A 25700-nucleotide genomic window follows, 5' to 3' on the forward strand; every position below is an offset into this window, starting at 1 on the left:
CTTCAGTTGTTCCCAGGCTTCCTTCCTTACGCTTCTTGTCTGACTTTGATTCAGCATGTTATTCTGACCTTGCCAGGGAGCTCTTTTCTAATGTTGAAATGTGAATTCCATAAAGTTGACCTTTAGTGTTTTTAAGTCCCCTTCGTCACCCACCAGATTGAGGTCTTTGAGTGGAAACTAATTTTTCTCAGTATATCCTCAAGTACTTTATGCAGTGGAAGGGCTCAATAAAAGACTTATGTAGGTAAGGATTCGGCCTTTTATTGTTATTATAATTATTATTGTTGTATTAAGCTCTTACTATGTGTCAAACACTGTTCTTTCTAAACACGGGGGTAGAGACAAGTTAATCAGGTAGGACCCAGCCTTAGCAGAGGGAAGAACCGGGACTAAATCCCCGTTTTACAGATGAGGAAAAAGGCCCAGAGAAGCAAACTGATTTGTTCAAGGTCACACAACAGGCGACTGGCTGAGCCAAGATTAGGGTCCAGGTCCTCTGACCTGTGACTCTCGGGCCCCTGCTCTTCCCACCAGGCCACGCTGCTTCCCAGATGTGGATTTCTAGGACCGAAATGCTCCCAAGAAGCCCAGGTTCCCACGCAGGCGATTGGGCAGGGTCCCGCCTCACTCCTGTCGCCCCTCAAACGGGTGCCTGGTATGGGAAGGAGACCGGAGGCCGGTTGTATCAAAGGCTGCCTCGAAACTGGTCAGTCCTGCCAAGCTGCTTCTTACCGTCCACGGACAGTTAAACCCTCTCCTGAAGCAAAACCTAAAATCCACCCACCCGCTCTGCTTTGACAACTTCTGTCCCTCAGTTTCCCCATCTGTAAACTGGAGATCTGACACCTGCTCTCCCTCCCTCCTAGACTGAGAACATCGTGAGGGACAGGGTCTGTGTCTGACCCCAGTGCCTAGCAAAGCACTTGGCACAAAGTGAGGGCTTAATGAGTACCACGGTTATTTATTTACTTTTTATTATTATTAGCGGCTCAGTCTCTCCTCTCAGCCCCGGGCTTCAGGATCTTGTGATCTTGACAGTTTGGGCTTACTCCTCCCTAGAAGGCACCTCCTTCTAGTTGAGGGCAGGGCGGCATTTCCAGAGAGAAACCAACCCTCTTCTCTCCACCGGGCCAGGCTATTGATGGGGGGAAATCCTCAGCACACTGTATCAACCACTCCTCATTTTCCCTGGGCCTAACACTACTTGCCCTTTTCCTCCGGATCGACTCGTCTTCCCCTCGGAGGCTGATGGCGTTTTCCGGTAGCACACCATCCCGGCCAACCTCTACCCCTGGACTACCCTGTCGTCCATCCCGCCTGAACTCAGTGTATGTCTCATTCAGAGCCCAGATAGGACCTGTGAGGCGAGCAGGTAAGTTGGGGGGCGGCGGGGAGATGTCCCGTCAGCTGTGGAAGGAAAAGAAACCTCTTATCTTGGGATCCAGTGGTGTTCTTCAGCCCTCAGGATTGGAAGAGGTTGGGGAGGGTCCCCCATCCACCCCCAAACCTCCAGTGTGCAGTTGCTCTTGGTCCTCCCCTGTTCACACCTGTGATGGACAGCAGTAATTCTCAGGCCGATGTTCTAATTGCAAGGTCAATTAGCCATTTTTTTTCCCCTAGGGAAAGAGTTTAAACACCCACACCCGTTAGTTTAATTCAGATTCCCTGCTCAGAATTTTTTTTACTGGTGCCGATAGCGAGGAGCTATTGGCTAAAGGGAGGCATGGCTTTCATTCTTCTCTTTCCCTGCCTCTCTTGAACACGCAAGTGGGAGGCCTATTTAGCTACAATCTAAATCTCGGCCTGCAATTTAGCCAGCCTTTCTGCCCCGTAACCTCTGCCCTGGGGCTTAGCCAGACCTACAAAAGAACAGAACAAAATCGCCAGGCATTCGGTTCTTCGGTTTTTATTCAGTTTCTTCCTGCCCAGTTCCAGCCAGAATAGATTTCTCCTCCTTTACAGAGACAGATAGCTTTCTCCTCCTCCTGCGTCACAGCGGGGAAAGGAGACTGGTGTTGGGTGGCAGGAGGAGGAAGGCATGGATCTTCTGGTGGCCTTGTTGCCCCTGTCGCGGGGGGCTGTGGGGGTAGCCGCCGGGAGGGATGAATCAGGCGGGGCTTCAGACTCGCACCTCCGGAGGGGTGTCGGGCTGCCGGCAGGGGTGGCTCACTTGAAAGGCCTCAAGCCTCAGCAGCGCTTCGTTGATGCGCTTGATGGTGGGGTAGGGGGCAAGGTTCACCTTAAACCTGTGGCCAAACAGCGGCAGTGAGCGAGGGCTCCAAGCCAGCAGAGGGTTATGGGGGAAGCCTGTTCTGGGGGGACGGCAGCCCTCCCCCAGCCCCGTTGGCACTGCTCACCACGCCAACTAAAAGGAACCAAAGCGGGGAGGCTTTTTATAGTGTTTAAGCACTTACGACGTACTCAGGCGCTGTACTACGCGCTGGGGTAGATACAAGGCGATCAGGTTGGGCACAGTCCATGTCTCACGTGGGGCGCACGGTCTTAATCCCCATTTTACAGACCAGGTAACCGAGGCCCAGTAAAACGACTTGCCCAAGGTCACGCAGAGCTGTCCCAGCCTGCCACAAAGGGCTCGCTCACCTGTCTCGGTCCGACAGAGGGGCACCGGGCACGAGGATGGCTCTTGGTGTGGGGGAAGAGGGGATGGGGAAGGAGTGGGGTGCCAAGCAAAGCTAACACACTCACCTCTCAGCGTTGGCTACCTGAGGCACCAGGCAGAGGTCGGCCATGGAGACCTGCAACGCAAGTTGAGCTGGTTCAGAACCGGTGGCTGCCCTTTTTCTCTTCTCCTTCCCCACCCCTCCGCCTGCCCCCTCCGCTCCGAGGACGGCTCTGTGGCCCCGATGGCCCACGCCTCCCTCCCTCTTGGCAGGACCGATGGGGTCACAGTGTGACACGCCCTCAGGTACGTGGTGCTGCCACCCGGGCTGTAAAATGGGCCCCACAGCTCAAAACCACAACCCTTTCCCTGCACTTTTGCAATGGGCTGCTGCGTCCCTTCCCAAACACTGGCTCCTGGCATTCCAGGCAGTGGGAACAGGGATGCAGTGAGGGAGTGGCTCCGCCCAAAGAAGTCTGGCCTCAGGGGACAGGCACTTCTAATCTCTGCCATTTGCCTGCTGTGTGACCTTCAGTAAGTCCCTTAACTCCTTTGTGCCTCAATGTTCTCATTTCCCGAGACTCAACCCCACGTGGGACAGAGGCAGGGTCTGACCTGATTATCCTATCAACCGCAGCATCTAATACAGCGCTAGTCACGTACTAAGCGTTTAATAAATAACACGTCTCTTGCTGCAGGTTCTCAGTTCTAAAGCCGCAGTACTTAGACTTGCCTGTCACTTTAGCCCCAGGATGAAGGGAAGGGTTCCAACTGTGGTGGAGTGGGGGGGAAACCCCGCGGAGCCTGACCTAGTTGGTGGAACCACTTTGGAATCAAATGTCACCCCGCTGGGGAACAGATAGGTGAGAGGGGCTGGGAGGGTTTAGTTTTAACTCCTGTATTTTGAACAGTTGTCCCCTGGGTCTGAGCACCTCTCGGGAGGCCACTGAGGGGAAGGATCATCATCATCAATCGTATTTATTGAGCGCTTACTATGTGCAGAGCACTGTACTAAGCGCTTGGGAAGTACAAATTGGAAGGATGTGTGGGGAAGTGAGGAGAGGGCAAATACTGGTGAACAAGCAAGCCTGGGCCTCAGCTTCCTGTTTTGCTTTCTTCTGGCTACTGCTGGCACTGGGCTGCTGCTCAGAGTCTGGGCTTTTTTTTCTCCCAGGCTGAAGAAGGTAGGGTGGTGGGAGAAGGGAGTGTGGTGGTGGTGGAGGAGACGGGGGTGGCACTAGCAGCTGGTTTGATTCCAGAGGGCATCACGTCTTCCAGGGCCGGCAGAGCAAGGCAAGTTCTTCCAGCCTACGGCGGAGGGGCCGGGAGGGATGTAACTCCCATCTCCGACTCTAGTCCTGGGCAGCCCTGAGACTGCTCTCTTCCTTCTCCTCCTCTGCCCTTCCCTCGCCCTCAGATGCAGGTGGCTGCGGTGGGGCCCAGCTGGGGAAGGGGGCTCCTGGGCCTCCCCCAAGGGAAGGGGCCACAGGCAGCAGCCTGCCCTGGTCCCACAGGCCCTACTGTTGCCAGGCTGCGGGGCTCATCTCGCTTCCTTTCTGCTGGGCGCCCTGGGCCCGGTCCCAGCTGCCGTGGCCACTGGCAGGGAGAGGCAGTCCCAGGCCTACCCTGGGCCTACCAAACCTAACTAGGGGTGGGATGCGAGCATGTCCATGTCTGAGACCCTGGATGAAGCTGGTAATACCACGCAGTGGGTCTTGGGCCCCGCATCCAGGCCCTGCCTCTCTGCAAGGAGTCAGGCACTTCCTGCTTCTCTTGGCCTCCTGTTGTCTGGCAAGGCGTCACAGGCAAACCGGGCTGCCTGCAGCCGAGGAAGGGGGAATCTGAAGGAATAGGCTGATCCTGGAGACGGGGGAGGAGGTGGAGGCAGCGGAACCCTCTCCCTCACAGACAAGACGCCGCCCCACTTTTTGGGAGGTAAGCGGGGCAGGACTGAAGGGTGGGCCGCGTGCCCTTACCTCATCTCCCACGCAGTACTTCCCGGCGGTGCCCTGCAGGATCTGCTCCAGAGCTGGGAGAAGACCAAGGCCGTTAGCCGGGATGAGCTGCTTTCCACCCCCGCCCGCCCCTCCGCTTCTTCCTTCGGCAGGGATGGGAGTTTGTGGGACACGGGCTGGAATGAACTTGTGGAGTCAAGCGGCATCTAAGAAGCATGGAAGCACGAGTCCTTCCCCTTCATTCATTCAATCGTATTTATTGAGCGCTTACTGTGGGCAGAGCACTGTACTAAGCGCTTGGGAAGTACAAGTTGGCAACAGATAGAGACGGTCCCTACCCAACAACGGGCTCTCTGGATCAGGCACAAACTCCTGACCTCCTCCTGCTTACCTTCACTCCTCTCCTACTCCCCCATTATCAATCAATCGTATTTATCGAGCGCTTACTGTGTGCAGAGCACTGTACTAAGCGCTTGGGAAGTACAAGCATTCTGCTCTGCTCCTCAAGCCAACCTAATCACGGAGCCTCATTCTCACCTATCCTTTGATCTACTGCTCCCACCCTCCCGCTTCATATGTGGGAGACCACTAATTCTCCCCTTCCCCAAAGCCCTTCTAAAATTCCAGCTCCCCTGGGAAGACTTCCTTGATTTGCCCGTATCCACCCCAGTGCTTAGCACAGTGCCTGGCACATAGTAAGTGCTTAACAAATACCGTTATTGCTATTATTATTCTTTCATCTTATCATCCCACTATCCCTCCACCAAAGCCTAGGATATTCAGTTCTCCCCAGTCCCTACGGATTTTCATTCTTCTCTTGAAGATTTTCATTCTTCTCTTGAAACCTTACTGCCGCCCCTACCTGTTATTTCAGTGTTTGTCTCTCTCCCTAGCTTTTAAATAGTATTTGTTAAGCACTTAATCAGTCTATTGTATTCTTCCAAGCCCTTGATACAGTGTTCTGCACTTAAAAGCTCAATAAATATCACCAATGTACTTCCTTATCTTTCCTATTGGATTAGTATTTCTATTGTATTTTCCTAAGCACGGAAGTGCTCTGCACAAAATTCAATAAATGTCATCCGTTGATTTTTCTTGAAGAGGGGGAGGTGTTCCGGTCTAATAAGTTGGTTCTCTCCCTAAGGAATTTACTTATCCCCCTGACCTTGATCTACTCCTCTCCATCCTCTGTCTGGCAGCCTCTCCCAAATCCCAAAGACGGAAGGGAAGTGAACGCAAAAGGGCTAGGGGACCTGGTCACAGGATTCCTTAGCAATGATAGGGAGGAAGATTAGATTTCCACTTGCCATTAACCCCAACTCTCTTCCGAGCAACCCATCTCCAGCCCAGTTCCTGGGCTGAAGAATGATAACTTCATCCTATCAATGACTTCATCCTGGGCTCTGATGTCTCAGGGGCTGTTTAACATAACATGGCCTAGCAATGTCTCAAAGTAAGATGGGAAGATGCCCTAATTGGATGAGCCACGGAACTCACCTTTGAAGCCCTGGCAGATGTACTGCTGTGCCCAGGCCAGCTGTTTCTCCTGTCCCACTTGCTTCAGGACAGACAGGTTCTGAGAGACCCAAAGAAAACCCACAGTTTACATTCAGGGGCTTCACTTGCTTCACCAACTCAATCCTGGAAACCAAAACCGTCCCCACGCTCGACCCCCAAACTTCCTCTTACCTGTAATTTATTTTTAGTTTTTTATTTCCCTCTCAGCTAGGGATCATGTCTACTAACTCTAGTACGTCTCCAAAGTGCTTAGTACAGTGGTCTGCCCACAATCGGTGCTCACTAAATACTAATGACTGAATACACCCACACCGGGTCAACGCTCAAGTCTCCCCTATATTTCAAAACAGAAGAAAACCAAAAAGCTATTCTACTTGTCTCCATGGCCAATTTAGTTATCTCGTCTCCTTCTCTGGTCCAAACCCCTAGAATGGGTAGACTGCTTCCTGCAGCCATCGCTTCCTCTTCCCCTGTTCTCTTCCTGACCCAATGTGGTCAGGTTTTCAACACCTTCTCTCCCCTGAGTCCCCACTTTCCAAAGTCACTAATGACTTTCTCAAAGTACAATCTGACGGGCCCTACTCCTACCTAATCATTCACATCACTGTCCCTTTATTACTTATTTCATTCGTATTAATGTCTGTCTCCCCCTCTAGACTTGCAAGCTCATTATGGCAGGGAGGAGTCTGCTAGGTTTAGAACAGTGCTCTGCACATAAGTGCTCAATAAATGCCACTGATTGATTTCCCTTTGAAGAATATCTGATCCTGGGGTTTTTTTATGGTATTCATTAAGCACTTACTATGGTTTAAGGGCTCAATAAATACCACCGATTGATTTCCCTTTGAAGAATATCTGATCTTGGGTTTTTATGGTATTCCTTAAGCACTTTTTATGGGTCAAACACTGTTCTAAACTCTGGGGTGGGTACAAGTTAATTAGATCAGACACAATCCCTGTCCTGCATGGAATTCACAGGCTAAGTAGGAGGGAGACCAGGTATTTAATCCCTTATTTCAGTTGAGGAAACTGAGGCCCAGAGAAGGGCACAGAGACTTGTACAAGTTCACACACAGCAAGCGATTGGCCGAGCCAGGATCATTCATTCATTCAATCGTATTTATTGAGCGCTTACTGTGTGCAGAGCATTGTACTAAAACCGAGGGCCTCTGACTGCCAACTCTCCTGGTTCTCCCGTCTTTCGGATTCTCTTTCACTGACTGTCCTTCCACCTCACCCCCTTCCCGTGGGTTACCCCGAGGCTCCGTACTGGTCCGCTTGCTCTTCTTCCCCTTTCCCCCTGCCCTCTTTTGGAAAATTCACCCACTCATTTCAGTGATCATCTCTATTTGGAGGACTCACAAATCTACCTCTCTTGCCCGATCTCTTCCTGACTCCCCAATTCTGTTTCTCCTCTTGCTCCACATAGACGGGCAACTGGCAACTCAAACTGAACATGTCTGAAACCAAACAGCAGAGACATGCAGCATCTCTGCCCTGGGAGTTGGAGGACCTGGGTTCTAATCCCAGCTCCACCATTCGCCTGCTGCGTGATTTTAAGTAAGTCACTTACCTTCTCTGGGCCTCAGTTTCCTCGTCTGGGAAATGGGGACTACCTATTCTCTTTCCCCTTCGGATTGTGAGCCTCGCGTGGGTCAGGGATTATGTCCGATTAGGTTATCTTGTTCATTCATTCATTCAATCATTCAGTCATATTTACTGAGCGCTTATTGTGTGCAGAGCGCTGTACTAAGCGCTTGAAAAGTACAATTCGGCAACAGATAGAGACAGTCCCTACCCCAGCGCTTAGTATGATGCTTGGCATATAGTAAACTGCGAACAAGGACCACGATTATGATCATTTTCATCAAATACTCTCCTAAAACCTCTTCATCTCAGAAGCCACCACCACTGTGCCTGAAGCCTTACTCATTGGACTCATTCTTGATTCCTCATTGTCATTCCACTCTCACATTCAGTCTACTGCTAAAACCTGCCGACTGTGTCACTGAAAACATTTTCCCGACCACCCCCTTCCACTCATCCAGGAGAAGCAGCGTGGCTCGGTGGAAAGAGCCCGGGCTTTGGAGTCAGTGGTCATGGGTTCAAATCCCGGCTCCTCCACTTGTCAGCTGTGTGACTTTGGGCAAGTCACTTCACTTCTCTGGGCCTCAGTTCCCTCATCTGTAAAATGGGGACTGAGACTGTGAGCCCCCCGTAGGACAACCTGCTCACCTTGTATTCTCCCCAGCGCTAAGAAAAGTGCTTTGCACATAGTAAGCGCTTAATAAATGCCATCATTATTATCCAGCTACTACCCCGGTTCAAGCACTCCTCCTGTCCCCATGGTCTCCTCGCTGACCCTCTGGCCTCACCCCCGTTCAGCCCGTACTCCATCCTGCTGCTCAGATCCTCTTCCTGAAATGTCACCCTTACTCCCAGCCCCACAGCGCTTATGCACATATCTGTAATTTATTTATATTAAACTGTAAGCTCTAGATTGTAAACTTGTAGCAGGGATTATGTCTGTTATACTGCACTCTCCCAAGTACTTAGTACAGTGCTCTGCACACAGTGAGTGCTCAATAAATATGACTGACTGACATGCCTCCCCTCTCCTCAAAATCCTCGTAGGGTAACCCGTCTTCCTCTGTAACCAGCTAAGATGCCTTTCCGTTGGCTTCAAGGCTCTCCACTTTCCTCACCGGCTTTCACACCCCGGTTCTCATCTTCACCCTCCTCCCTTCTCCCAGGCCCCACTTCCTCACTGGGCCCACTCTGATCTGCCCTCAGCCTTCCCCACCTTCAAAATCCTCCTAAAATCCCACCTCATCCCCTAGGCCTTCCCCAACCAACTCTTAGGACCACGATCCTTAACGACCCTACGGCCGGCTCTTTTTATTTAAGCCCGTCCTTAGTTCTAGTGTTTATATGTACAGCCAGTATTTTTCCATGTCTGCGTCCCCCATTAGGGCAGAGTAGCTGTCTTGGGCTTCTGTTGTATCGCCCAAGCACATTGAGGATATTACACTGCGCTTCAGTAAAGGCTCAGTAAATACCATGACTACTACAGTAGCCCAAAGGCCAGTTCCTCAACTGCCTCGGGTGCAGGGAGGCAAAGAAATGAATCAGTGAGTAGCAGCGTAGCCTAGTGGATTGAGCACGGGTCTGGAAATTTGAAGTTCCTCGGTTCTAAGCCCAGCTCCACCACTTGTCTACTGTGTGACCCTGGGCAAGTCACTTAACCTCTCTGTGCCTTAGTTACCTCCTTTGCAAAATGGGGATTAAGACTGTGAGCCCCATGTGGGACAACCTGATCACCTTGTAACCCCGCGAATGCTTAGAACAGTGCACATAGTAAGCGCTTAATAAATACCATTAAAAAAAAAAAAAGACTGTGAGCCCCATGTGGGACATGGACTGTGTCCAACCCGGTTAGCTTGTATCTACTCCAACACTTAGTGCAATGCCTGGTAAATTCACTCATTCATTCATTAGACTGTATTCATCGAGCACTTACTGTGTGCAGAGCACTGTACATAGTAAGTGCTTAATACCATAAAAAAAGTCCCAACACTTCAGCTGCTTACGTGCCTATCACCCACAGGGTCTGAAAACACCTCCAATTTTTTGTGAGTGGAGTGGAAGAACACAGAGGTATGTCCCAGGGGCTCTAGACGGCAGTGGCCAAACTTCTCAATCAAGGGAATTTACTTAGCGCTTACCGTGTGCAGAGCACTGTACCGGGCACTGGGGAATACAAGATGGTTGGCAGTCACCCTCCCTGCTCAGAAGGAGCTTACAGTCAAGCTAACGTCTCCCCCTAAGACCAGTTGGATGTTCCAGCCCTTCCCAGGGATGCCCTTGGGCCCCCTGACCGACCCCCACCCTGGGATCGGAGGGTCTCCCGCCGCCCGGGCCCCACCCCGGCCGACCTGCTGCGCGAGAGCCCGTACCTGCAGGGGCTGGATGCCGGCGACGATGGCGTTGGAGATCATGCGGACGCTGGCTCTCTTCTTGGGATCCCGGGGCAGGAGGCTCGGGCTGGGCCGCGTCTCCTCCAGGTACTCGATGATGGCCAGCTGCAGCCGCGGGCAAGGAGAGAGGGGAGAGGTGCTCAGCCGACGGCGGGCCAGGTAAGAGAACGGCTTCCAAGGGAAAGACGTCGCGGCCACGGGAGATGCCAAACGGGCCCGGTGCCTCATTAGGGCTATGGAAAGGGGAAGCCTTCGATCTGGAGTCCGTCCTTTCCTCCCCCACCTCCAGCAGGGGCTTTGCTCTCCCCTCCCTCCTTTTCTGAGGGAGAAAGATTCCCTGTTCATTCAATCGTATTTACTGTGTGCAGAGCACTGTACTAAGCACTTGGGAAGTACGGTGTTCAAGAAAGGTTCCCGCCCTGCGGACTTACCTCTTGTACCAAACTCTTGGTTATAGAGCTAAGACCACCGGGTGACCCAAGCCGGGAGTTCTTGGATAAACCCCCTCAGGAATCCAAGTGGAGACTGAGGTGTGGGGTTCCCGAGCCCAGACTGGCCCGGCCTACTCACCGATTGGGAAATGGTGATGCCGTCGATCTTGAGGGTTGGGACCTGCTGCATGGGGTTCACTGCCTGGAACTCGCCCGTGAACTGCGGAGACAAGCCTGGGGAGTCACGGCTACTGCTGGCCAGCAGCGGTTGGCCCTGAACCCGGGATCAACGGGGGCTTCTAACCTCCTGCGGGCCGCCCCCGGTCCTGTTCCCAGACACCGCCCCACCACCCCATGGGCGTCTCTTGTTCTGCCGGATTTGAGCCCCACAGAGGCTTTGGATCATCTGTGGAGACTCCCAGTGGGACTCCATCAGAATGATTAAACAAACAAACAAACAAAAAAAACCCAACCACCAAACCAAGCTCGCTCTAAGGCACTTTTAACTGACTTTCCCCTCCCACTTTGGCATGGTTGGCCAACAGGCCTGCCCTTTTCTTGGTTCTGCTGTCCTTCCCCATAAGATCTAAGCACTACATCATCATTGTGCCTGATGCCAGACACACGAGGGCTCCGCTGCATTCTGTGTCCAAGCAGGCTCTGGGATTGGCTCCTGGAGGGGCATTTCCCAATTCTCTACCAGCTTTCTAGCCAAAAAAAAGGGGGGAAAACATGTGCTACGACAGAACTGAGCGAACATCAGGGTCCATGTCAAGGAAAGCAAACTATCACCCAACTCCCTTAAATTCCCTTAAGTTCCCCTGTCTTCCATTGCCTCTGTGGGAGGCAGAGTTCCAGGTGGAATGGATCACTGGTCTCATCCAGTAATGGCCAACTTTCCCAACCTGAAAACTTCATCCACTCCAAAGAGCTGAGAGAAAAGGGTCCCCCTAAGATCTAGTGGGAAGAGACTGAGGGCAATGAAGTGCATGACAGAATCACACGGCTGAAAGGGACCCTCACTGGCCATGCAGAAGCAGTGTGGCCTAGTGGAAAGAGCACGGGCCCGGGAGGAAGGGGACCTGGGTTCTAATTCCAGCTCAGCCACTTGCCTGCTGTGTGACCTTGGGCCAATCGCTTCACTTCCTCAGTTTCCTCCTCTATCAGACGGGGATCAAATAGCTGGTCTCCCTCCCCCCTAATCATTCATTCAATCGTATTTACTGAGCGCAAATTAGACTGCAAGCCCCAGTGTGGAATCGGGACTATGTCCAGCCTGCTTATCCTGCATCTATCCCAGCACTCAATATACTGCTTATAGGCGTATAGGGAGCACTTAGCGAATACCATAGCTTTTATTATTACTCTGCCCCACCGCTCAGGGGCTGGGGAACTCCAGAAAAACAGAGCTCGGCTCTCTGCTCTGAAAGATAGGCTGAATGCTATTTTTATGGAGTTCAAGTGCTTACTACCGGCCACACTCCTTACCTGCTGCCCCCCGTCCCTGATGAGGCTAACCGGGATGGTCTCATAGGCGATCCCTTTCAGGGCAAGAGCTGGTGGGGAGAAAAAACAACACATCACGGGCCAGCGAGGGGACAGCAGCATATGTGGGACTGGAAACCTGGCTCTGCCCCTTGTCACCATGGGCAAGCCACTTCTCTGGGCCTCACTTGCCTCATCTGTAAAATGGGGGTGAAGATTGTGAGCCCCCAAGTGGGACAATCTGATTACCTTGTATCTGCCCCAGCGCTTAGAACAGTGCTTGGCACAAAGCACTTAACAAATACCATCATTATTATTATTATTCTTATTATTACACTGGGGCTGGGCCTGGCCAGCAACTCTCCACAGACACTATTGTGCGCGTGCGTGCAGGGAGGGGGTGGGCGGTGAGTCAGGTCTCACTGCTGCTCGGAGGTGGCTGAGACCCAGAGTCAATCAATCAATCAATCAATTGTATGTATTGAGCGCTTACTGTGTGCAGAGCACTGTACTAAGCGCTTGGGAAGTACAAGTTGGCAACATGAGTCCTTTGCGCTCACCCCAAGTGAGGGCATGTTGACGGGATGTGAGGAGAGGGCGAGGGCCAAACCCATCCCATCTCATTCCCGTACCACTGGAGAAGCGAATAAATGCCACAATAATGGCCAATAATGAACCACAAATATATTTCTACCACAATAAATTATATAATGTCTTTATATAATAGAGAAATCATATACAATTTTATATGTTTTATATAACATACAAATTTTAAATAGCAAATAATGCTCTAATATATAACCCTGGGAAGGGGTCTGGGGGGTCAGAGGACCTGGGTTCTAATCCTGCCTCTGCCACTTGCCTGCTGTGTGACCTTGGGCAAGTCACTTAACTTCTCTGGGCCTCAGTTCCCCCATCTGCAAAATGGGGATTCACTGCCTGTTCTCCCTCCTCAGACTACGAGGCCCACGTGGGATCTGATTACCTCAAATCTACCCCGGCACTTGGTATAGTGCTTGGCACATGTAAGTACTTAAATGCTACAGTTATTACATAGTGTACATAATAATAATTATGGTATTTGTTAAGCACTTACTATGTGCCAAGCACTGTTCTAAGCACTGCGGGAGGTACAAGGTAATAAGGTTGTCCCACGTGAGGTTCGCGTTCTTAATCCCCACTTTCCAGATGAAGTTTTGCTTGTTGTCTGTCTCCCCCTTCTAGACTCTGAGCCCGTTGTTGGGTAGGGACCGTCTCTAGATGTTGCCGACTTGTACTTCCCAAGCGCTTAGTACAGTGCTCTGCACACAGTAAGCGCTCAATAAATATGACTGAATGAATGAAGTAACTGAGGCACAGCAGACAAGAGGCAGAGCTGGGATTAGAACCCACGTCCTCTGACTCCTAAGCCTGTGCTCCTTCTACTAAGCCACGCTGTTTCTCATAGGAATGAATGAATTCGTGAAGCGCTTACTATGTGCCAAACACCGTTCTAACCGCTGGGGTAGATACAAGGTAATCAGATTGTCCCATGTGGGGCTCACGGTCTTAATCCCCATTTTACAGATGAGGCAACTGAGGCCCAGAGAATGAACGGCCCAAAGTCCCACAGCTGACAGGCGGTGGAGCCGGGATTAGAACCCACGACCTCTGACTCCCAAGCCCATCATCATCATCATCATCAATCGTATTTATTGAGCGCTTACTGTGTGCAGAGCACTGTACTAAGCGCTTGGGAAGTACAAGTTGGCAACATATAGAGACAGTCCCTACCCAACAGTGGGCTCACAGTCTAAAAAGGGGAGACAGAGAACAAAACCAAACATACTAACAAAATAAAATAAATAGAATAGATATGTACAAGTAAAATAAATAAATAAATAGAGTAATAAATATGTACAAACATATCTACATATATACAGGTGCTGTGGGGAAGGGAAGGAGGTAAGATGGGGGGGATGGAGAGGGGGATGAGGGGGAGAGGAAGGAAGGGGCTCATGCTCTTTCCACTAAACCACGCTGCTTCTATAAACTTACATAGTATAACGAATAATAAATGACACTATAATAAGAGCCCATGCTCTTTCCGCTAAGCCACGCTGCTTCTATAAACTTACATAGTATAACGAATACCCATCTTACCGCCCTCCCTTCCCCACAGCACCTGTATATATGTATATATGTTTGTACATATTTTTTTACTCTATTTATTTATTTAATTTATTTGTACATATCTATTCTATTTATTTTATTTTGTTAGTATGTTCGGTTTTGTTCTCTGTCTCCCCCTTTTAGACTGTGAGCCCACTGTTGGGTAGGGACTGTCTCTATATGTTGCCAATTTGTACTTCCCAAGCGCTTAGTACAGTGCTCTGCACATAGTAAGCGCTCAATAAATACGATTGATGATGATGATGATGATGAATAATAAATGACTCTATAATAAATTTGATTATTGCTACTGAAGGGAGAGCAAGCAAGTAACCTCACTGGGAAAATGCAAGGCTAATTCCCTTCTAACAGTCCATGAGGGGGGAGGTTTTAACGGTGACTTGAGGTAAAAATTCCTTCATGACGGAGGATCTTTTTCCTCACTGAAGTCCTGACAGATCCTTCTAAAGATCCATTCTCCCATGCCGACTCCCACCGCTTCCGTCGACTTCAGGCACTTGGCCTACCTAAACCCGGAAAAAATCCGCCCCCTCCCTGGGAGTGATATGAAAAATGATGTCACAGGTGATATTTGGGGGAAAAACCCGTCGGGTGGATGCTCCTGCTGCGGCTTTGGTTGCCCTCACGGCTGGGCAAGCACTGGCCACGCCGCCCCCCGCCTTCCCCTGTCTTCCCCACTGGCCCTAGACACGTTGGCTCTGTGATCAATCAATCAATCAATTGTATTTATTGAGCGCTTACTGTGTGCAGAGCACTGTACTAAGCGCTTGGGAAGTACAAGTTGGCAACATATAGAGACCCAACAGTGGGCTCACAGTCTAGAAGGGGGAGACAGAGAACAAAACCAAACACATTAACAAAATAAAATAAACAGAATAGATATGTACAAGTAAAATAGAGTAATAAATATGTACAAACATATATACAGGTCCCACCTTTCTCACCCAAGCCTGGGAGTCGGGGGCCCGCGTTCTAACCTGCTGTGGGATTTGGGCCAAGTCACTCGACTGAGCTGTACCTCAGTTTCCTCGCCCATAAAATGGGGATAAAATCCCTGTTCTCTCGCCCCCTTTGCCTGGGAGCCTCCTATGGGACAGGGCCTGTGTCTGATCTGATTATGGGAATGTGTCTGTTTAGTGTTCTACTGTAATAATAATAATAATAATAATGATGGCATTTGTTAAGCGCTTACTATGTGCAGAGCACTGTTCTAAGCACTGGGGGGGTACAAGGTGATCAAGTTGTCCCACCTGGGGCTCACAGTCTTCATCCCCATTTCCAGATGAGGTCACTGAGGCGCAGAGAAGTGAAGTGACTTGCCCAAGGTCACACAGCAGACACGTGGAGGAGCCAGGGTTCGAACCCCTGACCTCTGACTCCAAAGCCCGGGCTCTTTCCACTGAGCCACGCTGCTCCTCATTAATAATTATATTAATTAATTAATAATGATAATGGTGTTTGTTAAGTGCTTAATATGTGCCAAGCACCGTTCTAAGCTCTGGGGGAGATACAGGGTTATCAGGTTGTCCCAGGTGGGGCTCACAGTCTTAATTCCCATTTTACAGATGATGATGATGATGATGATGATGATGATCCCCCTTCTAGACTGTGAGCTCACTGTTGGGTAGGGACCGTCTCCATACGTTGCCAACTTGTACTTCCAAGTGCTTAGTACAGTGCTCTGCACAAAGTAAGCACTCAATAAATACGATTGAATGAATGAATGAATGATGATGATGGCATTTATTAAGCGCTTACTATGTACAAAGCACTGTTCTAAGCGCTGGGGAGGTTACAGGGCGATCAGGTTGTCCCACAGGGGGCTGACAGTCTTAACCCCCATTTTACAGATGAGGTCACTGATGCCCAGAGAAGTGAAGTGACTTGCCCAGAGTCACACGGCTGACAAGCAGCGGAGCCGGGATTTGAACCCATGACCTCCGACTCCAAAGCCCGGGCTCTTTCCACTGAGCCACGCTGCTTGGCACTTGGATTCCCACAGCACTTATGTACCTAGGCGTCTCGTTTATTTTATTTTAATGTTCTTATAACTGAGCCACAGAGACTCAATCAATCAATCGTATTTATTGAGCACTTACTGTGTGCAGAGCACTGTACTAAGCGCTTGTACTAAGCAGAGAAGTTAAGTGACTTGCCCAAAGTCACACAGCTGCCAAGTGGCGGAGTCGGCGTTAGAACCCACGACCTCCGACTCCCAAGCCTGGGCTCTTCTCTAACAAACTGGGTGGGACACAGTCCCTGTCCCGCGTGGGGCTCACAGCCTCAATCCTCATTTTACAGATCATCATCATCATCAATCGTATTTATTGAGCGCTTACCATGTGCAGAGCACTGTACTAAGCGCTTGGGAAGTACAAATTGGCAACATATAGAGACGGTCCCTACCCAACAGTGGGCTCACAGTCTAAAAGAGTGAGATGACAGGTTACAGGTGAGGTAACCGAGGCCCAGAGGAGTGAAGCGACTTGCCCAAGGTCACACTCTGCAGACAAGTGGCAGTGCTGGGATCAGACCCGCTGATTTCCAGACCCGGGCTCTATTCACTGCACCACGCGGCTTCTCCTTCGACTCTCCCAAGCGCTTAGTAAAGTGCACACGGTCAGCGCTCAGTAAATACGACTGACTGGCTGACCAAAACCCAATGCCTTTGTGCTTTAGGGATTCTCTCCCCGCAGCCTCGCCCGCCTTGTGCCCCGCACCCAGAGCCTGCGGCTTGGCTACCGCGGCCCTGGCCGGGTCATCTCTCGTTCAGCTTGCGTTATCTAGCGAGATAAGCCCAGCAGAGGCCTGGCCGGATGCCCGGCCACCCCCCTGCACCCTGACCCCGGGCCCCGACGGACGGGGCGGACGGCACCCGCCGGACTCCTCCAGATCTCGCTCGTTTTGTCCAACCGGTTCCACAGAGAGGGGCCGGGATGAGGCTTGAGTGACGGAGAAAGACGCCCCCCCATCCCACATCAGATCCCCCAGCCGCTGTCTTCTGCGAGGACAGCCCGGGGCGGGAGACCCCCAACCAACCAGCTGAGCCGCGACCCCCGGACGGGGACGGAAACGGCTCTCACCTACGCGGACTCTCCAGGAGCAGGAACTTCGGAAATAAGAGTACAGGACAGGCTGTGGGGAGAAGATGCGGGGGAGCAGTTAGGCCGGGGCCTTGGGTCCCCAGAGTCCAGAGCAGCGGGGCAGGAGGTCGGCGGGAACGACGGCGGGCCGGCTCTCCTGCCATCCGCCCCTCCAGCCGGCCGGACGGTCATCCCTGCGGAGAGGCAGGGCCTTCCTACCTTGCCGGGCTCTGCCATGGTGCTAGTTGGGACCCTCGCTCTGCTCGGGCACTTCTGCTGACTCCGTGCTGTGGAGGGGAACAGGGGTGGAGTCCCAACATCCAATGGGAAGAGCTAGCACCATTCCACCCACGGCACCGCGCCGGATGACTGACCCGGAGAAGGGGTCATTAGCCGCAAACCCGTCTCTCCGGCCGGACCTCGAGTCCCACTAAGCCTGCAGAGATTTCTCCACCCCTTCCCCTCTCTCTGGAAAATCTGTCCAGGGGCCTAGCCCAGGATCTGAGCAGGGGGGAATAGTTAGGGGTTGATCCCTTGATCTGAACTGAGCCGATTCAATCAATCAATCGTATTTATTGAGCGCTTACTACGTGCAGAGCACTGTACTAAGCGCTTGAGATTCTTCACTCCAATTGACAGGCGGACCCCCACCACGGTCGGCGGAACGCGCTTCTACTTTGCAACCCCTTGCAGGGATTCAAAATCAGGCCACGACTCCTCATTTAGCTAACGTCGTGAGACCATAAGCTCACTGCGGCAGGGACCGTGTCTACTGGCCCTGGTATACTGTACTCTCCCAAGCGCGTAGTACAGTGCTCAGTCAATACGACTGATTGAGCCCACTGTTGGGTAGGGACTGTCTCTGTGTGTTGCCGACTTGGACTTCCCAAGCGCTTAGTACAGTGCTCTGCACACAGTAAGCGCTCAATAAATACGATTGATTGATTGACTGATTGGAGAAGCAGCGTGGCTCACTGGAAAGAGCCCGGGCTTTGGAGTCGGAGGTCATGGGTTCAAATCCCGGCTCCACCAACTGTCAGCTGTGTGACTTTGGGCAAGTCACTTCTCTGCGCCTCAGTGACCTCATCTGTAAAATGGGGATTGACTGTGAGCCCCCCCGTGGGACAACCTGATCACCTTGGAACCTCCCCAGCGCTTAGAACAGTGCTTTGCACATAGTAAGGGCTTAACAAATGCTATCATCATCATTATTATTATCTGGCCCCTGGCTTAATAAATGCTACATTATTATTATTATTTGGGCCCTGGAAATTGCTATGCCAACCTATCCTGCAGAGTTCATGAAGAACTGGAACGCCCTATTTTAAACTTCCAGAGAAACAGCCCGGCCCAGTGGAAAGAGCACAGAACTATCAATCAATCAATCAATCGTATTTATTGAGCGCTTACTGTGTGCAGAGCACTGTACTAAGCGCTTGGGAAGTAGAAGTTGGCAACGTATAGAGACGGTCCCTACCCAACAGTGGGCTCACAGCCTAGAAGGGGGAGACAGACAACAAAACCAAACATGCGGACTATCATCATCATCAATCGTATTTATTGAGCGCTTACTGTGTGCAGAGCACTGTACTAAGCGCTTGGGAAGTACAAGTTGGCAACATATAGAGATGGTCCCTACCCAACAGTGGGCTCACAGTCTAGAAGGGGGAGACGGAGAACAAAACCAAACATGCGGACTATGAGCCGGGACCCCTGGGTTCGAAGTCCGGTTCCGCCACCTGCCTCCTCTGTGACTTTGGGCGAGTCACTTAACTACTTGGACTCCGACCCCCACGTGGGACAAGGACGACGTTTGACCCCATCAACTTGTATCCGTCCCAGCACTTAGAACGGTGTTTAACACCCAGCAAGAGCTTAAAAACAACAATAATAATAATCCGGGCCTGTTTCCTCACCTGTAAAATACCCCTTCTCCTTTCCTCTCAGACCGTGAGTTCCAGATCTGAATGCATTTTATCTAGCCCAGCGTTCAGCACGTAGTAAGTGCTAAATACCACAACTATTATTATTATTATTCTATTGTGCTAGCCAGGTCAGAGCCGTGGGGGTCTTTTCTGAGCTATCTTCGATAGCCAATGGACCATATATGAGTAGTGGGCCTGGTCCCATTCAACTCATTCTAGGCAGCCCTGTTGGACGACACATGGGGGTTGGAGTCTAGAGAAGCAGCGTGGCTCAGTGGAAAGAGCCCGGGCTTTGGAGTCAGAGGTCATGGGTTCGAATCCCGGCTCCCCCAACTGTCAGCTGGGTGACTGAGAAAGTCACTTCACTGGGCCTCAGTTCCCTCATCTGTAAAATGGGGATGAAGACTGAACCCCCACGTGAGACAACCTGATCACCTTGTACCCTCCCCAGCGCTTAGAACAGTGCTTTGCACATAGGAAGCGCTTAATAAATGCCGTCGTTATTATTACTGTTACGCATCACGGGAGCTGGACGCAGGTGTGAGAGCCCATTTCAGCAGTTCTGGAAAACTCTTCCGTCTCGACAGACGGAGTATTTTCTAAAGTCCTGGAGTCGGACTGTGCCCTTGAGGTTCTGACCCTCAGACGTGAAAATCGCAGGAAACCGTTCGGCCACATCAGCCAGGCATTACCGAGGACAGTAAGTCTACATCATCATCATCAATCATATTTATTGAGTGCTTACTATGTGCAGAGCACTGTACTAAGCGCTTGGGAAGTACAAATTGGCAACATATAGAGACAGTCCCTACCCAACAGTGGGCTCACAGTCTAAAAGAAAACAGGCGTCAGGGAAGCCATGTGTTTAAGCAAGAATCTGCTGGAAATGCACAGCACAGTGTTGCATGGAATTCTGCTATGATTATTCTGGCATTTGTTAAGTGCTTACTTTGTAACAAGCACTGTTCTAAGTGCTGGGGTAGATATAAATTAATCAGGTTAGACACAGTCCAGGTCCCACATGGGGCTCATATATAGATAGATAGATAGATAGATAGATAGATAGAGATATATAGATATAGATATATGTATATATATAGGTATATGTATATATATAGATATATGTATATGTGTATGTATATGAGTAAATATATATGAGTAAATATATATATGAGTATATATATATGAGTATATATATATATAAGTATGCATATGAGTAAATATATATATATATGTAAATATATTGATGCCTGTTTACTTGTACCGATGTCCATCTCCCCCACTCTAAACTACGAGCCCGTTGTAGGCGGGGATTGTAAGGGATTTGTGTATATTTGTACTTATCTATTTATTTTATTAATAATATATATATATCTAATTCTATTTATCTATTTTGATGTAATTGTTTTGTTTCATTGTCTGTCTCCCCCGTCTAGACCGTGAGCCCGTTGTTGGGTGGGGACTGTCTCTTATCCGTTGCCGAGTTGTACCTTCCAAGCGCTTAGTACAGTGCTTTGCACACAGTAAGCGCTCAATAAATACAATTGAAGAAATGGACGAATGGCTACGACTGACTGAGGTGAGGTAGGGAATGAATGCCTGTTATATTGTACTCTCCCAAGTGCTTAGAAGAGCATTCTGCACACAGTAAGCGCTCAATAAATACGATTGATTGATGAGGTGACTGAGGCCCAGAAAAGTTAAGGGACTTGCCCGAGGTCACAGAGGCAGGATTAGAACCCAGGTCCTCCGGACTCCCAGGCACGTGTTCTATCCACCAGGTCACACTTCCCCCTTTTCCTCAGCTCCCCCTCCCTTCCGTGTCATCTTGACTCACTCCCTTTCTGCCCCACAGCACGTGTATATATGCATATTTCTATAATTCTATTTATTTATATTGATGCCTGTTTAACTTGTTTTGATGTCTGTCTCCCCCCACACCCACGCAGACCGTAAGCCCGCTGTGGGCAGAGACTGTCTCTCTTTATTGCTGTATTGTACTTTCCAAGTGCTTAGTACAGTGCTCTGCACACAGTAAGCGCTCAATAAATACGACTGAATGGATGCTTCTCGAAACAATTCTTACCCGCATCATTTATGGGCCAGACTCATTATCAAATGGTTAAGACAAGATGAAGTTCTGGAATCTAGCAATCCCCTCGTCCTGAAGCTCTGCTGTTCCCCTTCCCCACAGCACTTGTACCGATTTATTACTCTATTTATTTTATTTGTACATATTTATTCCTCTATTTATTTTACTAATGATGTGTATACAGCTATAATTCTATTTATTCTGATGGTATTGACGCCTGTCTACTTGTTTTGTTCCGTTGTCTGTCTGCCCGTTGTTGGGTAGGGGCCGTCTCTAGATGTTGATGATTTGTGCTACCCAAGTGCTTAGTACAGTGCTCTGCACATAGTAAGCGCTCAATAAATACGATTGAATGAATGAATAGAAAGAGCTATGCTGGGTGGCCCAAGTAAGGAGAATAAATGAATGGCCACAGCAGCTGTAAGGCTGGCTGTAATTAGGAAATTATAAGTAAGGCTGGCCGAGAAAACCATGGTAAAGCACAGCCTCAAACGCTGCTCCTTCCCAAGCGATAATTCGGACTCAACTGCCGGGGATACCCTGGCGGGACACGCTGCTTTTAAGAAAGGAGGGCCTCTTTTGGAGCAAAAGCTTGGAAAGGAGTGAGACACAAGAAGGCAAGTGAGGAAACGGCACCGGCTGCTGCGGGCGTCCAGTACGTGAACATGAGAGACGGGGCTTTTTGTGGACGCAACGTGACCAGACTGTGGGAACCGCAGTGGCCTTTTGAGCCAATCCACGGAGGTGAGTTTTACTGTAATTGGTTGTCTTCTTTGTATACCAGGAGCTAAATATATCTATCTATCTATATATCTATATCGATATATCTATATAGATCTATATATCTATTTATAGCTATATCTATCTATCTATACCTATAGATAGATATAGCTATAAATAGATATATAGATGTATAGATATATCTATATAGATCTATATATCTATGTAGATCTATATATCTATGTAGATCTATATCTATCTATCTATATCTACAGATAGATAGATATAGATCTACATAGATATATAGATATATAGATATATCTATATAGATCTATATATCTATGTAGCTCTATATATCTATGTAGATCTATATAGATATATATCTATTTATCTATTTATATATATCTATCTATATCTATCTATCTATGTATCTATGTAGATAGATAGATATAGATATAAATAGATATATAGATATATATCTATATAGATCTATATATCTATGTAGATCTATATAAATATATCTATATGTCTATTTATATCTATATCTATCTATATCTATATATAGATAGATATAGATATAGATAGATATAGATATAAATAGATACATAGATATATATCTATATAGATCTATATATCTATTTATAGCTATATCTATCTATCTATACCTATAGATAGATATAGCTATAAATAGATATATATAGATATATCTATATAGATCTATATGTCTATGTAGATCTATATATCTATGTAGATCTATATAGATATATATCTATGTATATCTATATCTATCTATCTATATCTATAGATAGATAGATATAGATATACATAGATACATATATAGATATATAGATATATCTATATAGATCTATATATCTATGTAGCTCTATATATCTATGTAGATCTATATAGATATATATCTATATATCTATTTATATCTATATCTATCTATCTATCTATCTAGATAGATATAGATATAGATAGATATAGATATAAATAGATAAATAGATATATATCTATATAGATCTATATATCTATGTAGATCTATATAAATATATATCTATATATCTATTTATATCTATATCTATCTATATCTATATATAGATAGATATAGATATAGATAGATAGATATAGATATAAATAGATACATAGATATATATCTATATAGATCTATATATCTATGTAGATCTATATAGATATATATCTATATATCTATATCTATCTATATCTATCTATCTATCTATATATATAGATAGATCGATAAATTCCCAAAACAAAAACTAAATAAGAGTTTAGTGAGGCCTAACGGAACAATATAACAAGGACAGAAATTTTGTACTTTTTCAGAGACTTTGGAAAAAAGATTTTTATTTATAGCCAGTAGAAGCAGCGGGGCTCAGGGGAAAGAGCCCGGGCTTTGGGGTGAGAGGTCATGGGTTCAAATCCCAGCTCCACCAATTGTCAGCTGTGTGACTTTGGGCAAGTCACTTCAATCAATCAGTCATATTTATTGAGTTCTTACTGTATGCAGAGCACTGTACTAAGCGCTTGGGAAGTACAAGTTGGCAACATATAGAGACAGTCCCTACCCAACAGTGGGCTCACAGTCTAGCTTCACTTCTCTGGGCCTCAGTTCCTTCATCTGGAAAATGGGGATTAAGACTGTGAGCCCCACATGGGACAACCTGATCATCTTGTAACCTCCCCAGCGCTCAGAACAGTGCTTTGCACATAGTAAGCGCTTAATTAATGCCAATATATCCAAGGACCATATATATAACCCTGCTGTATCTTGGGGTATTCCTGCAAGGGAAATGGAGCGGGCGAGGAGGGAGCCGAGAACAGGCCCCTTCTAGTCCGTGAGCCCGCTGTTGGGTAGGGACCATCTCTATATGTTGCCAACTTGTACTTCCCAAGCGCTTAGTACAGTGCTCTGCACACAGTAGGTGCTCAATAAATACGACTGAATGAATGAATGAAAGGGAAAATGGATCGGGGGGGGGAGGAGGGAGCCCAGAACAGGCCCCTTCTACACTGTGAGCCCGTTGTTGGGTAGGGACCGTCTCTATATGTTGCTGACTTGTACTTCCCAAGCGCTTAGTACAGTGCTCTGCACACAGTAAGTGCTCAATAAATACGATTGAATGAATGGATAAACAGGTAGAGGGAACCAGAAAGGCCCCCAAGAACAAAGCAGGGAAATAATTGGGGAACGGGACAGTGGGGAGGTTCTGCTTATGACCTGATTGGTGCCGGAACAGAAACTTAAAAATGGCACACCGCACAATACAGCCATTCCCAATACATCCACATTTTTGAGAGTCTGAGGTCTGGGTTCAAATCCCGTTCCTGTTCCTTATCGGTTGAGTGACTCTGGGCAAGTTACTTCACTTCTCTGGGCCTCAGTGACCTCATCTGTCAAATGGGGATGAAAACTGTGGGCCCCACGTGGGACAACCTGATGACCTTGGATCTCCCCCAGCGCTTAGAATAGTGCATGGCCCCTAAGAAGTGCTTACCAAATACCATCATTACTATTATTATTGTAAGTATCCCAGCGCTTAGAACAGTGCTTGGCCCATAGAAAGCACTTAACAAATACCGTCATTACTACTATTATTTTAAGTACCCCAGCGCTTAGAACAGTGCTTGACACATAGAAAGCGCTTAACAAATACCATCATTACTATTATTAAGTACCCCAGCGCTTAGAACAGTGCTTGGCCCATAGAAAGCGCTTAACAAATACCATCATTACTATTATTACTTTAAGTACCCCAGCGCTTAGAACAGTGCTTGACACATAGAAAGCGCTTAACAAATATCATCATTACTATTATTAAGTACCCCAGCGCTTAGAACAGTGCTTGGCCCATAGAAAGCGCTTAACAAATACCATCATTACTATTATTAAGTACCCCAGCGCTTAGAACAGTGCTTGACACATAGAAAGCGCTTAACAAATACCATCATTACTATTATTAAGTACCCCAGCGCTTAGAACAGTGCTTGGCCCATAGAAAGCGCTTAACAAATACCATCATTACTATTAAGTACCCCAGCGCTTAGAACAGTGCTTGACACATAGAAAGCGCTTAACAAATACCATCATTACTATTAAGTACCCCAGCGCTTAGAACAGTGCTTGACACATAGAAAGCGCTTAACAAATACCATCATTACTATTAAGTACCCCAGCGCTTAGAACAGTGCTTGGCCCATAGAAAGCGCTTAACAAATACCATCATTACTATTAAGTACCCCAGCGCTTAGAACAGTGCTTGGCCCATAGAAAGCGCTTAACAAATACCATCCTTACTATTATTAAGTACCCCAGTGCTTAGAACAGTGCTTGGCCCATAGAAAGCGCCTAACAAATACCATCATTACTATTATTATTTTAAGTACTCCTGCGCTTAGAACAGTGCTTGACACACAGAAAGCGCTTAACAAATACCATCATTACTCTTATTAAGTACCACAGTGCTTGGCCCACAGAAAGCGTTTAACAAATACCATCATTACCATTATTATTTTAACTACCCCAGCGCTTAGAACAGTGCTGGACACATAGGAAGCGCTTAACAAATCCCGTTGTGGTTGTTATAGCATTCCCTTTCCTCCTGCCGTTTTGCACAGACCTTCCCTGCGGCTGCCGTTGCTTGCATCCCGCCCTTTTTCCTTTCTTCCCGCTCCCGGAGCAAGGCAGGGACCTGCTGCTCCTC

At 48.4% G+C, this 25700-nt stretch overlaps 2 protein-coding genes across 3 annotated transcripts in view; one reads left to right on the top strand and one right to left on the bottom strand.

The window, feature by feature from the left end:
- Positions 1–1890: 1890 nt before the first annotated feature.
- On the bottom strand, positions 1891–25635 carry GSTZ1 (glutathione S-transferase zeta 1). Of its 2 annotated transcripts, XM_038748446.1 has the most exons (9): positions 17461–17558; positions 17242–17293; positions 11990–12057; positions 10641–10721; positions 10050–10175; positions 6073–6151; positions 4597–4649; positions 2707–2756; positions 1891–2246 (listed from the first exon to the last, which is right to left on the bottom strand). In XM_038748446.1, exons 1-9 carry the CDS (start codon positions 17476–17478, stop codon positions 2120–2122), a joined length of 654 nt encoding a protein of 217 aa, XP_038604374.1. In that variant the 5' UTR covers positions 17479–17558; the 3' UTR covers positions 1891–2119. The 2 variants fall into 2 exon arrangements, with proteins under 2 accessions (XP_038604374.1, XP_038604380.1); XM_038748452.1 differs by lacking the exons at positions 17242–17293; positions 17461–17558 and adding an exon at positions 25617–25635.
- POMT2 (protein O-mannosyltransferase 2) overlaps positions 21924–25700 on the top strand; it is a 52395-nt gene continuing 48618 nt past the window's right edge. Inside the window, exon 1 of the mRNA XM_038746060.1 lies at positions 21924–22002. Within this exon, the coding sequence (XP_038601988.1) occupies positions 21924–22002 (79 nt within the window). The remainder of the gene's footprint in view (positions 22003–25700) is intronic.

The sequence above is a fragment of the Tachyglossus aculeatus genome, chromosome 1, assembly GCF_015852505.1.
Source record: "Tachyglossus aculeatus isolate mTacAcu1 chromosome 1, mTacAcu1.pri, whole genome shotgun sequence".
Taxonomy (NCBI): Eukaryota; Metazoa; Chordata; class Mammalia; order Monotremata; family Tachyglossidae; genus Tachyglossus; species Tachyglossus aculeatus.